At 36.6% G+C, this 14,952-nt stretch overlaps 1 protein-coding gene across 1 annotated transcript in view; it reads right to left on the bottom strand.

Moving 5' to 3' along the window:
- The window catches only part of MGAT5 (alpha-1,6-mannosylglycoprotein 6-beta-N-acetylglucosaminyltransferase), a 121,004-nt gene that overhangs the window by 36,184 nt on the left and 69,868 nt on the right, over nt 1-14,952 (bottom strand). Inside the window, exons 6-10 of the mRNA XM_032692864.1 lie at nt 11,211-11,282; nt 10,000-10,161; nt 8,980-9,149; nt 7,918-8,052; nt 1,758-1,891 (exon numbers count right to left, since the gene is read on the bottom strand). Coding sequence (XP_032548755.1) covers nt 1,758-1,891; nt 7,918-8,052; nt 8,980-9,149; nt 10,000-10,161; nt 11,211-11,282 — 673 coding nt within the window. The remainder of the gene's footprint in view (nt 1-1,757; nt 1,892-7,917; nt 8,053-8,979; nt 9,150-9,999; nt 10,162-11,210; nt 11,283-14,952) is intronic.

Here is a 14,952-nt window from a genome sequence, read left to right as displayed (position 1 = left end):
CCAGTAGCAAAACTTGGAAACAGTTACTTATTAAGATTCCAATATAGTCATATGCTTTGGAAAATTCATTATGAAGTGATTTTCTCTGAACGAGAGGCTGTAACAGCAGTCTGTACTGCCACAAAAGAGATCTCTAGAGAGATTTACTTTCTTCTGCATTTCATGGAGTGGGACTGAGTGGTGCACACACACAGCTGTACCACAAGTATTCATCCAATTATTTTCCTCAAGTGCATCACCACCCTTGGTGTTATCTTGAATAGGACCTCACATACAAATTTCCCAACAGCTGGACTACTTAAATAAAGCACGATTGAGCTCCTTTTCTGTTTAGGACATACACCAATAAATATTAGCAAATGTGGATACGGAACAAGCTCTGCTTCCTAATGTTCAGAGACAAACTCTGCAACCACTTCCAAGTCACATTTCACCACCACATGTTTTGTTACTTGCTTCCGAACAACTGTGAATGCAGTCTTTTATCTTTTGAACAACCTTCACTTATATTTCTCCTGAAAAACCTGCGGAGCAAATGTTGACAGACAAAATATGCCTCTCTCAAGAATTTTACAGGGCAACTGAAATCAAAAGCGTGTCAAGCAGACAGTAGCATGTAAAATTCTGCTGTGAAAAGCAGAAAAGTTTGAAAGACTTGACTATGAAGTCTGATGAGAGGGAACAGTGCGTGCCCTGGCCTGAGTCTCAGACGAGGACCAGCATCAAACTGTGGAGGTCGGCTGGTCATTACCAAGTGTTTCCTTACAGATTTGGGCTGAGCAGCTGCTGCACACAACATACACTGCCCTAAGCCTCGCTTACCCTCCAGCCAGCTGGCAGTAGTGACTTTCTGCACCTTTCAGAGATAACACACTTAAACTACTACTACCACGTGTAAGAGAAAGACCCTTTGATTCTAGAACCTAGTGCCATAAAGTCAAAGACTAGGTCTAGAGCAGGTCACAGTAATCATTTAATCTGATCCAATTTATAGAGAATTTATATTATGTTTTTGTTTGTTTTGTTTCTTTTTTAGGTTTGGTTGTGGGATTTTTTGGAAGATATTTATTGATGCTTGGAAGATCTACAGCAATGCTGAAATCTACTGCTTATTTTTCAATAGCTTTGTACATTGCTGGCAATTAAATGTTAATCAGCTCCCCTCAGGATAAATACTCACAACATGAAAACCCATTAGGTGAAAATTTTGAGAAAGCCACAAGAAAGTAGAGGCAAAAATTTTTTTTTTGCTGAGCGTTTATCAATCCTGAATGCAAAGAAATTGCAAAGGAATGGCGCTTCTCGCTGAGGGACAGAAGCAGAAATAGAACACTATAGCTAACATAGTTAAAAACTTCTGTTCAACATGATGAAATGCAGGAGTGCAGTTTATAAAAATGTAATCGAGCAAGTCTGTCAAAAATCTATTGCTCCATTGTGAGATTAGAGAAGTCAAAACTAACAAAAGCTCACTGACACTTGAGGGAAAAGCCAAGCACCGCTTTCCACAGGCATCCAGAGAAAAAAGTTCCTTACCACTCTTTATATTAGGTTGATGTTCTTATTTTCTGATTGCTGGATAAAAGCATGACAGAGCTTTAGCACAGCCCACAGACACTTAACTACATGATTCTGCCCATTTAGCAGTTGCATTTTATTAAACCATGAATTCGTCTTTCACGATAAAAAGATTCGTCTTAATAACAGCACTCCTTTTTTTAAAGTTCTAAATTATTTATAAACAGAAGGGTACTTACGGAACATTGTATAAAACTGCTGTGGATTAAGGTTCCACTTTCCCCATGGTGTCTTGTGGCCTTTAGACTGGGCATAGTGGGCATGGTTAAACTCTGGTTCAGTTCCAAAGGAATCCAGAACTCTTAGCATACACCTAAAAGAGAAAAACAAATTTACTATAGGTACACATATGTATATTTAAGAATATATATATATAGCTATGATAATTAACATGTGTTTTGTCTTTGCATTTGCGGATGGCGTAAAAACTGAAGGTACATTTTAATTTCAAATGTTTCTGTTCATATTACATTCACAAAGACATTATGAACAGAAAATTCAAGGATATATCAGACATTCAAATAACAACCCTGGAGCTTATTTTGGGTTTCTTTGTTCTTACAGAATGAAGTTATGCTTTGGCATCCAAGTAGAGCTTATTGGGATGCTACAGTGGTCACCTGCATTTCCTAAGGCTCTGAAGTAGAATTTAGGCAGAAGAAGAGAGGATTCTTCATCTATTTTCTGAAGTTCTCAACCATTACCACAAAATCAAGTGCAGCAGCTGAGGGCCACATGCCAAGAAGATCAGAGCAGAACACTATATTGTCTTTAGACAATTGTATTTAGGCTCCAGGTTCTGCTCTTAGACCTACTGGAGAAGCATTGAAAACAGTTTAATTTGCTGAGCTCTTGCACAGTCAGACAGACCATTTATTTGTTTATGAAACATTTTATCACAGACTTTTGAAGAAACAATATAGTAGTCAAATGCCTGCAAAAACCAGCATACAACAGAGAGAAACTCTGGCACTGGATCACAAGGAGCCTGGGATGAGAGAATCACACTCACTCTTTATTTAAACTCCTATTAATGACTTGAAAAAGAAATCACTTCATTTACAAGCGTCTCCTTTCAAAAAAAAGGCCCTTAGAACAGGCAGAAAAAGTCTCAGTGTGAAGAAGACAGCACGTTATAGCATGTACATCCTAGAAGTTATGTTTCCAAAATGCAGCCTGCCAGACCTTTGACATGGCCTGGGCAGGAACTTTATGGCCATCACACTGGCCACTGGCTCCACTGCAAATGAACTGGATTATATGGTTCCAAAGCTGCTGACCCTGCCATTCTTCTACCCCCTAGAAACAATATTTCAGAAAAGATTTATACAGGATGTGCTTCCACACCATGTGCAATTGTGTTATAAACACATGAACTCTTATCACTGCATATTGTATCACCAGGCTTGTACACGCTGAGGAAAAAACACAACCTCATGGGTGGCAGAGAAGGGAGTTGGCTGCAAAAGTTAATGTTAATAATGGCTTTATTTTCCCCAGTTTTCAACATTTCCCACGTGAAAGAATTTAGCCCTCAAAAGGCTAAAGAACTTAGCTCCAACCACTTTTTGGCTTTAAAAGATGAAAGAATTTAGTCCCCAAAATACATTTACATATTTCTTATATATTGCTCATTTCTCTGAAGTATTCATTAATTTAGGAATTAGAAAAAAGACCCAGCAACATTTAAACTCTCATATGAAATGTTACCTTTGTATTTCAAAGTACAAATTGATCAAAACTACACTTTTTTTAAAACCTTCACAGAGATCTTTCAAGCAAAAAGAAAGTCAAAATATACAACACATTATGATTCACCAAACAACAAAGCTGACAGATCAGTTTCTGTACAGTGTTTTATGTCAACTGTTCTCAATGAAAATATTTTACAACAGTGGCAATTATCTCTGCATCATACAAAATACTCCAGCAGGACCAAAACAACTTCTGCACTGATGAATCATTCAGTAATAAAAACCCTCTCATTTCTTGGCAGGCCTTAAAACAAAATTCCTCTCAAATATATAGCTTTTGGCCAGGTACCTGAGTACAGGGAAATGAAAAATGGGATAAAGCTACTGAAGAACTTCAACATTACTGGAGTTTGTCAAATCATATAAGTAAGGAGCACTACGTTGCACCAAGTGCTTTGTTTCCTCTTTTTCCTGTATCCAGATTTAAGATACGTAGCACTAATGGTTCACAGAGATACATGGAACTACATCCAGTAGACACAGGGTCTCTGATTCAGGGCAGGAAATGTCATGCATCAGAAAGCAGGGAAAACAAAAAATATTTATGTGATTCAGGAATAAAATAAGCCAGAAAAAAGATCGTAGCAAAAGGTGCAAGTGTGTGCAGAAATAGTACGAGAGATCAAAGCTTCAAGTGGTGAAATTAATCCCTGAAATGCAGCAGAAAAGAACTGCTAAAGATTCAAAACCTAGAAATGAATGTAATTAATACCAGTTATGCTGAACTGACATTTTAATATATGTAGGAATACCTCAATTGTTTACCCTAGTACCATATTCTCCATTTGTTTCACTTCATGGTTTAAATGTCTTTCAATATTTTTTTATTTATTTTTGCATACAATGCCTTAGCATTTCTAAAGTGAAATAATTGCTTTTGAAAATGACAAAACTTTTTTTTTAATTAAATCAGGGATATATTTTAAATAAAAATCTTAATTTGGTGTACTTTTAAATTCAGTTTTTCACTCTGTTACCCCCTTCCTTCCTAAAATGTCACCTAGCTTTAGCAGTGAAGCTGCAGAGAATTACAGCATGCCCTGAAATTGGTGTCAGACTGATAAGTCTATTCTCTGCCTAATTAAAAAGATGACTGGTGGGTAGCAAACTGCTTTAGAAACATCCATATTAAACTCTCTTTTTTGTGTAACACATTAGAAGTTACCATTTTGGCGCTTATAAAAAAAATCAGACAAAAGTAACCCAGGATTATTTAAAGGGAACTTTTTTCCATAAATATTGGGCAGAAGCACAATCTTAACTGGGGTGTCCTAGTGGAAGTATTTATACACATTTATTCATACACATTCTGCCATCTGATGTTATAATTTTTCTCTAGTTCCATCTACTTCAGCTCTGTTTAAACAAGCAACCCGGTGCAGCATAAACTGTTAAATAAAGAGTACGTAAAAGCAGTGGCTGCAGACACCTTCCTGGGAGCAGAGTGGTTGAAATCCAACCAGTTCTGCTTTGGAAGCTCTGTAAGTGCCCTGAGCTCTGGCACTGCAAAGTACCAGCACAGACACACAGACTCCAGTCTGTCCTGACGTATGTCCAGCCAGCTCAGACCAGGAGCAGCTCCTATCTGCCCATGGAAGTCCTCAGAGATAGACACACATTAACTTTCAGGTCACACAGTACTTTCATTTAAAATGCAAAAACTTAAGTTAGAAAATAACTCTGCTAAAACAGATGTATTCTAGAGAACATACATGAAAAGCAGGAACGTTGCTCATTTTTCAGGATAGCTGTCATGTTAATTTATTTCAAGAAAAAAGCCAGTTGGATTTTTGGCATATGGGAATGAGTCATTGCTAGAGAGACTGTAGAAAAATGAAAAAATACCAGACTCTTATATGATGTGTGGAGGATGTGGGTGCTAAGAAAGGCAATGGGCTGCACTTCTCTAACTATATTAAGCTACTAATTTTTATGTTGTTTCATTGCACATAAACTGCATTAAAATATCCCAACTTCAGAGCTGAAAAACCCAGCATGTCCAGGCATTCTTCTGCTTGAAAATAAGGTGCACTCGAAAATGAGATCTGTTTTGCTATATTCATGCTATTTACAGCACCAATTATACCACAGATAAAGCAAGTACTACCAAAAGTCACTGGTGCTACAGAGCTCAGCTGTACAAATCAGTATTTCAGAAATACTCTCTCCCCAAAGTAGGGTCATCCTTTCGAGATAACAGTTCTAGAAACCTGATTTGCAATTACCAAAAATTACCTCAGGGTTCAAGTTCACCCAGAAAGATTATATAAAGCACTCTTACCAAGAGACTGTTCTGAAGGCAGAGGGTTATTCTACTACTTTATTCCGAACTGAAGTGAATAAAAACATTTTAAATCATTTGTATTTAAGTCTGGTCTGCATAAACCAGACTGAGCTGACCTGCACACGTCTAGTAAGAAACACTTCTTTAAAGACAAACAAATATTTCTAGTGACATTAAATACAACTGAGAGAGAAAACAAAGTTTGTAAAGAACACGGGCTATACATCAGGCCTATTTTTGATAATGTTTATTTTACTGGAATTAATTAAACAGAAACACACAACTATACTGTTATACTACACTTAGTGTTTTCAAGTTAAAAATATTTTGATGACAAAATTTATGAGGTAACTCAGGATGCTGAGAGAAAACAAAATGATTGCAAGAGGATCCTGAAATAGGAGACAGCATGCATGAAGCTATGAATTAATTCTCCTGCTTTAATCAATTTCGTAGTCTCTGCTAGACTCTGGACCCTGTTTTGGACACTGAACTTTAGACAAAGGATCAAGTAATTAAAGAGATTCACAGCAAATGCAACAAGTTTGATGAAAGGTGTACAAACCTGAATTTTGTATGTAATGATTCAAACTCCTAAATCTATTTTTTAAAAAACAAATTGAAGTAAAAGCAGTATATAAGACATCCCAGAGTCTGGCAGAGAGGAGAAAAAAGTAATTTGTTCCCCAGAACCATACTAGATAAGCAATAATGGGCACTTTGCAAGAAACTAGGCCAAGAAAAACACTTTAAAGAAAATCTTAGCTACATAAAACAATAGGCTGGGGCATCTTTTGCAGTCTTCAGCAAAAGACTGGCAAAAGTCTCTCATGAAGGACAAACGCACCCTATATATTTTTCAGCAAGGTCATGGACTAGATGAGGCTCCTTTCCATTCCATCAAATCCAGTATTGTAGAAGAAAGGCAATAAGATATTCTTAATTCAAAAGCCTGACAAAAACTACTACTCTACCTAAGGTATTTAGAATTAAATCCAGTTCTGCTCTCCTAATCCAGAAAACATCAGCCTTTACCACAAAATAGGAATCAATGAAAAGTGGATTGATAATTCAAGATTTAATGATTCTATGAAATAGAAAAGAAAAATTGAACAGCTAATCTAATAATCTCAGTATCATGGTGTATTTCCTTATCTTTGTTATAGAATATATCAAGTAGGAAATTGAAAGCAAACAGGAAGAAACATTTAAAATTTATAAGAAAGTTTCATATGCTGACCACAGTACTGGATGTGACTGTCTAGTGACAATTACCTCTGGCAGACAGACAACCAACTGTAGCTCAGTGGAAAATGGGATTATCTTTATTAGCAGGCTGCTAAAAACTAGAATATCCGTTTACTCCCCTGCTTCAAAAAAGAGATTAAGAGTAATCTAATCTGCAATGTTGATCACAGTACTCCCACTTAAAATCACACTGGAAAGATCCAATGCTCTAGAAAATCCTGGGGTTGTAAGAACACACTTCTTCTGCCTGCAGTGAACACCTCTCAATATCTTCCTTCAAATAGGATTTACTGGATTTATGGATCATAAAACACAGCTAATTCAACTAGGCATAGAAGAATCAGATTCAGTAATTTAGATTTGGTTTTCTTTTGTGCTGATAGGTATTTGTACAATACACGGGAGGCTTGCTGATCTAAAGTTATTGAAAAAAAAAATGAGGTTCTAAAACTGCAGACACTAAGAAGACTGTACAAAGTTATTTCTTGTGACCCTCATCTTCTGTTTTTAATAGAAGGATGTTTATAGACTAAAGAAGCAACAATAACTGCTGTTTATTCTTCCGGCCTGCCCCTAAAGACAACTCTCAGTATCTTAAGGAATGGAACAGAGAAAATTGCATTGGGCAATACAATCAGAATAGATAAATCTCCAGGATCATTGATCCACAATGGTTACAAACATCAACAAGCAAAACATGCCTCTCAGCTCATCTACTAATTTACAGAACATAGCAGTGGTGGGGGCTCGGTAAAGAAGTGAGGGAAAGAGGGACAATGATGATGGCTGAAGAAGATAATACAATTCATTAAGATTAAAAATGCTTGAATCCAAGAATCTCAAGCTTGCTGGAGGGGATAATGATGGTATGCAAGAAACAGGTAATAAATAGCTCCTTTATTCCTCAGAGCTAAAGACAACAGAGAACCACATTTTCACTTTTAAAGAAATTCAAGTTCAGATGAGTGGACTCACTTCAGTATTTTTACATGTGTTATTCAACAAAAGCTCTTTAAAAAAGCAGTTTAGAGGTCAAATAAGTGTTATACTTACTGGTAATGAACCCATGATGGACCAAGGGTTTTCTTAAACTGAGTGAGTCCCACGATATCAATGTAAATGAGTTCTACAATTTTATCTCCCTGTGTAGGGCAGCCAGATCTGTTACCTACAACCTTCTTCATAATCCTAAACAAAAAAAGAAGGAATATGGAAAAACATTACTTTCAAATACCTTGAGTTGATGCTGTAATACTACTTATTCCAATAATTCCAGTTTCCAAAAAAGGGTTACTCTTTTATTGTTTCCAAATCTCAAACCATATAAGAACACTCAAATGCAAGAGATGCTCAGAACTTATTAAAGAATGTTTATATCTCATTAAAGTGATAATTTTCATGAAAAACCTCACCTAGTTTAAACAAGAGAGTAATATGGTTGGAATGTTTAAAAACAGTGTGCTTTAAATTACTGAAGTTATATTTAAATTCTAAAAGTTATTTAAAACAATTTCTGACTTCCATTGACAGCTTTATAGTACAAGAGTTCTCTATGAAACAGTGCTCTCATGTTTGTTAATAAAAAATGAAAGCTACAGAAAAAGTGTATCTGCTCATGCTTAAAACAGATGTTTTATGTCTAATGCTGAACTAGTAGGAAAAGCAGGACAACCAAGAGTGAGGTAGAAATTTGATCTGACATAAGCAATTAACTACATCAAAAGTAATGTGTTTAAAGGATTTAAACCTTTATTTTAAAGTGAGATACTGAGTGAAGAATAGCAGAAACTGAAGAAGAGGACACAGAATTAGGCCAGTCTGTAACATTTCCTAGCGCAGCTGGTTAAAGCACCTGGAACGTTAAAGTCTAAGCTGCTTAGTTTGAATTTTACAACATTCATTTATGAAGTCCCAGGAGCCTGGAGCTACAATGAAAACACATTATCCTTTCCATGGCACATATACTTAGCTCCTGAAAATAATCTTATCGTCTGTTTAGTGAATTATCACTTTCATTTTACGCTTCAAGAAATTATATACTGCTAATAGAAGCTTCAAGAGTTTACAATTCTTTTCTTTTAATGCCAGTTTCAAAAGTGAAAGTAATCTCCTTACTCCTTGAGCTCTGCCAGTGAAGCTGAAATCCTGATGTCATGGCCCAGTAAGTAGAGAGATGTAATTAAATCACTCCACTGGACTAATTCACCAAGTGGGCCACCACTAAACGCATTTTCTGCAATCTTGAATCCAGATTCTTTTGTCAAAAGCCCCAAATGAACAAGGATCTGAAAATGAAAGTCACATGTTAGAGTCAGCGACATTAAACATGCAACTGTTATACCTTAGGGCATTTTTTCTTTCTATTAAATTCCAACTATGGCCAAAAAAACCCCCCAAAAAATCAACGAAAATGACCCAATACTTCCACCCCAATAATTTAATTTTATAATGAAGGCAAAGACTAAGAATCTCAAGCAAGGAGCTGAGATGCAGCCAGCCAGGCTTAAGAGAGGGTAGAAACACTCCTGTGCCTGGCCTGCTGCCATAAAGAACTGGCTCCAGTAAGAACAAGGCAGGAAGGGAAACCTGTTGTTGTGTTTACAACTTTTGGCTTTATCTTAATTAGTTGAGATAATTAAAAAAAATAATTACATCAAATTAAATAGACCTTTTTCAAGAATCTCATGGTTTTAAAATGGAACTCACTACAGGAGGTCTAAACTGATCCAATCCAAAGTTGTGGACCACTTTCAGCCTACTCAAATCTCAACCTGACGTACACCATTTAAAGTCTGAATTTTGGACAACAAAGATGTACAGCTCCTATGACTACGTAAAAACTCCAGCAGTAAATTTGCAGCTTCTCCCTTTAGAAACTTCTACGTAGTCTCTGTTTTATCCAAAACTAAAGAGGTCAGAAAATTCACTCCCAGACTGACTTATGGAAAGCACGTAAAACTTCTGTAAAGCAAACTCCCATTGTACCATAATATCAAGCAGCAAAATATTTTTTGAAAAGAGGCACAAGCACAAACAGGAGCCTTTAAGACGTGTTTGGCATTTTCTCTCTGAAATAAGAAGCTTGAAAGAGCCTATATAACCGCAAGTGACAGGAATAAAAACATCCTCATTTACCTTTTTTCGTTTTCTTTTCTCCAAATTCTGTTTTTCTGCAAGTGATTTGATTGCTTCAATCCAGGTATCAGCCATTCGTCTGATGCGCAACATCATCCACCTGAACTCCTCATGTCTTGACATCATTTTGTAGAGATTATCAAAGTTGATGCGAATTTCAGCCTTCAATTAAAGCATTAATGAAAAACCCCAGACATTAGTTATCCTTCAGTGTACTTTCCAGAAGTGGCAAAAATGCTCAGATGTGAACTTTGTGCTTTATATCTTTTCTTTTATAAAAAGAAATAGAAAAAAAGGATGCACTCCTAGCACAAGTTGAGATTTTAGTCCAAACATTAAAGATATATTTAAACAGACATTTCTAAGCTACATAAATTACTGCTATTTTTATTAGTGGCATTTGGCAGCTCAGAATATGTTTACAATGTTTCACAATGTGTTTCTTTCTGTTTATTTTTGCTCATGTGCTTCAAAAGGAGATTAAAGTACGTCTAAAACACAATACAGAACAATATGCTGAAGAGTCATGTGTACCATGAATCTTCCAAATACAAGAATGTCTCCAAGTATCCCATAAAGGAAGAAACATTACTAGGGTATAATTTTTAAAGGAAATACTCATTTAAAAGCTGATCTAAGAACAACTGATTTTGCAAAATGAGATAGCCTATATCTATGTTATGTAAGCAACGTTCATACACAGCCCAGCAATTATCTTAAATTATCTTAAAATACCTAAGTGCTACATAATTAGGCTGTAACAATTTAGAAACAACTCTATGTGCTGTGGAGTTTTTACAGGGAAAAAAATTAGGAGTAATCAAAATGTTACTACAAATCTGAAATGGATATAAGCCTTTTCCAGTAAGGCACTTTTATAAAAAGGGTCCAGATTTATGGGACAATAAAAATGGACAGTTTCAAATATAGTTAATACTGATGAGCAGTCTATGGATTTGTAATTTTTCTCACTATTTGTGCACACTATTTCATAAATTTAAACACAAAAATGTTTTTAATGGAAATCTACCACAATACAATGACTGGAGAAGATACATGAGCTTCATATATACAGTCCAAGAGGAATAAAAATTATAAATTCTAGTCTTATTAGCATTTATGTGGCACAGGATTCCAGGATATTTTGCATGAATCACAATTACTGAACTATTTCTCATGTTTGTTCTTATTAAGAACATGGTTGTTCTTACCATTGTTTTTTGATCAGTCTCTTCATTAGGATTTTTAGCTCTCCAAGGTAAACGAGGACACCAATTTTCAACCTGTAAAATAATCATACAAAATAAATCATCCTATTCTACTTTCAGCTGATCTAGCAAAGCCTCTCACTGCCTTTACTTTACACTTTTCTTTGGTTTAAACAGGGCATCAGCTGATAATACAGTAACCACTTCAAGGTAGAACTGCTTTTTGCAAGAAAAAGACTTTTTGCAATTCAATACTGTTTTAACCTTGCAGATTTGCAACCAAAAGTTGCATTTAGATATTCATTCATGATAATGAAAACAGAAGATCAAATCCTTTCAATACAGAGGTCAATTGTTAAATGCTCAAAATACAGTTTCTCTGAGCAGTTCTTAAATGTTTTCAAGAAGTTTTTGATGCTTCTAGACCTTTCAACAATACGCATTTTGGAACATTTCCCATCTTTTTAAAAAGACAAAGATTGATAAACCCAGGGATCAAAGTTCTACCTTGTAACAATCTAGACAAAAAAAAAAGAAGAATCATAGAATCAAAGCCACCACGTTTGAGGGGTATGAACAATGTAATTATAACATAAGTAACAATATTCGCAAGTATGAACAGCTGTAATGCTTAGAGAAACATGACCAATGCAAATGCAATACTTCTACTATTGGCCACTAGAAAAGTACAACAGCGAGTTAGAGAAGAAACAACAAATGGATGCAAGTCACTGAAAGCTCCTGTGCTCTCCTCAGGGATCTTGCTTGTCCCGTCGAATCCTTATTATTCATGTGCCTTAGGAAATGAAACCATTTGCTTTGGGAAGCAGGAATCTCACGGTTGGAGGCAAACCCATGAAAGTTGAAACATGACTGTACTGTGAAAAGGGAGAAATATAAAAAGCTATTGCCCAGCTAAGATACCCCATCACTACTCATTAAGTTCACAGCTCCCAGAGAATTAGAAGTCAGACTTGCTTTTATGGTTCTCTCAAACGCAGACCTGTCAAAACACAATTTTAGCTTAATCATGCTGAAGTAAGCCTGAAGCATTACAGATTAAAGGCTTAAGATCATACCATATGATTGCCTAGAAGACCAATCACATGAAAATTAATTAATAGCCATCATAACCTCATTAAAGAGAAGAAATGTATCAAACTTAGGTTCCTCAAAGAAATGATAAAAAGCTAAATTTGAATGCTCTTATTTAATCTACTCAGTGTGTTTAATACAACGTTTGAAAGTAGTGACTTATCAACCTCCTCTGAAAACATCTGATTCTTCCGTGGTCTCCAACTCTGGAACCATACTAGAAATTGTAGCAATCAACAGTCCTAACTTCTACAACCATAAACTTGTAGAATCATTGGCAGAAAGGAGTTGCAAGCTCCATGTCATAAATCATGCACAGTCGCAAACTCTCCCTCTTTCTTTGTTTTAATAATACAAATTTTGCATTATTCTTAGCGTTAACACCGATCTAAATTAAGATATGACATTTCAAGGACTACTGTACGTGCCCCTTTTCTGGCTTCATGTATTTCACATTGCACCACCAGGCATCCTAAAGGAATTGCAGATTTTTCAGAGCTGCCAAGGACAGTTAGCTGCATGCCTCACTGACTGAAAAACAAATACAGTTCTTCAGTGCTTTCAGAAATAGTCCCTCTAGTCTAAATTACATTACGGTACTTCTCATCATAAATAAACACTTGAGGAGTAGATTCAAAGTACTATCAGTGTCTGCAGTTGGTCTGCCTCTCATTTTTCCCTATTGACATTCAGAAAATTCCTCTCTCATTGGAAGGACCAATTTAACTCATCAGAAGATTTTTTTTGCTACTCTTCAACATATGTCAGTTGTTTTGTTATTTTCAGGATTGATAAATGCACTGGGAAGCAACCTTGGCATTTTCTTAGAGAAACAGGAAAATTCTGTTCATTTTTATGAGCCAGTGGCTCACAAAGAGCTGTTGGATGGGGGATAATAATTCGCAAGTGCACCAAGAAAGCAAAGATGAAGCAAACCGGTCTGACATACTATGAGAAGGGGAAAGAAGAAACAACATTAATTCAATGTACTGACACAAGGGAAAGTGGACATGGAGAGGTAAAATACTGACTGACAAACCAGCCAAACCAGGATTACCTTACTAGTAAATTTCAGGCATTCTTGGTCAAAAAAGATGAGGGATACACAAGCCCCCATGGAAGTAATGTTAAGGCACATGCAAGAAAAGGAGGTGATCCAAGACAGCCAGAATGGCTTCTCCAAAGGAAAACCATGCCTGACCAATCTGGTGGCCTTCTGTAGTAGGTCAGGGCAATCTCAGCCAGGAGCTGAGTCTGGGAGAAGAAGTCACTGAGAGCAGCCCTGTGGAAAAGGACTTCGGGGTTCCTGTGGATGAAAAGCTGGACATGAGCCAAGAGTGTGTGCTTGCAGTCCAGAAGGCCAAACACATCCTCGAGAAGCTGTGGATGCCTCAGCCCTGGAAATATTCAATACCAGGTTGGATAGAGCCCTGAGCAATCTGATCTAGTGGGTGACATCCCTGCCCATGAAAGGGAGGTTGGAAGTAGATGAGCTTTAAGGTCACTTCCAACCCAAGCCTTTCTATGATCATGTGCCAACTTGATGCAAACATCAGGATGCAAACCCATATGATAGTAAAACCAACCAAAATGTTAATACAAATTCTGTTGTTCAGAAAAAGAGCTGATTTTGCAGATAATTAAAGAATCAACTGGAAGTGATAAGTGACAAATAGGCATTGGCAGCGATGCAATTTCAAGTTCCTGGTGCCTGGAACTTGCTTTTCTCCCCTTGCTTCCAAATTACCTAAAGAAAGCCTATTGGCTTTCACTGAAACTACCAGGGACAAGAGAGACATAGAGCATAGAATATTACATGAAGAAATAGGGACTTCGATTTGCAACACATCTTGTGGAAGCTCCTAATACAGAACAGGGCAGGGACAGGGGGACGGACTCACAACACCTGCTTTGGCTGAAAACTCAAAAGAAAAGTTTTGCAGAAAATGCAACAGCATTCAAGCGTGACTTGACCTGGACCAGAAATAACTGATTAAAACCCATGTACAGTGGCAGGAAAAAAGTGTGTGTGAATGTGTGTATAGATGTGATTATAAACAGAAAGATGATGTAGCATGTACTAATGCTGCAGGATGCAGTTACAGATTTGGTATCATTCCATTCATACATACCTTTTCCCTGTCACTGGCAATGATGACAGAAAGGATTATGATATCACTAAAGCAGGTCCAGATGAAAACTCCATCACAAATATAGAAATACTTCATCTTCGTATTTGTTTAGGTACAGAATATCTTCATGCAACAAATATGAGCAAGGTGAAGGAGGGCAGTGGTGTTCATCTGGATCCTGCTCTTCGAATTGTTAGTTTGATCATTTAAGACCAAACACTGAAGTTCTCTCTAAAGAAGAAACCAGGACTCCTCTTCCACCTTTCCAGGACAACCTTCTTCTTACTGGGTTACCATCAGTTCTTTCTCTATGGTTGGTCTCCATAGCCACCAACTGCTGTACTGTCATTTAAATGATTTAATAGGAAGGATGTGACACCAGACAGATTAGCAGTCAAAGACGACTGTTGGGAAGCAGCAATTGCAGATCTGAAGACAGATAATTTTTTGGATGAGTGATATAAATGCCAAGCTATTATTCAGAACACACTATATTTATCTTTGTGCTGTCGTATTTT

Source organism: Chiroxiphia lanceolata, chromosome 7, assembly GCF_009829145.1.
Source record: "Chiroxiphia lanceolata isolate bChiLan1 chromosome 7, bChiLan1.pri, whole genome shotgun sequence".
Taxonomy (NCBI): domain Eukaryota; kingdom Metazoa; phylum Chordata; class Aves; order Passeriformes; family Pipridae; genus Chiroxiphia; species Chiroxiphia lanceolata.
This window is presented reverse-complemented; position numbering and strand designations above follow the sequence as displayed.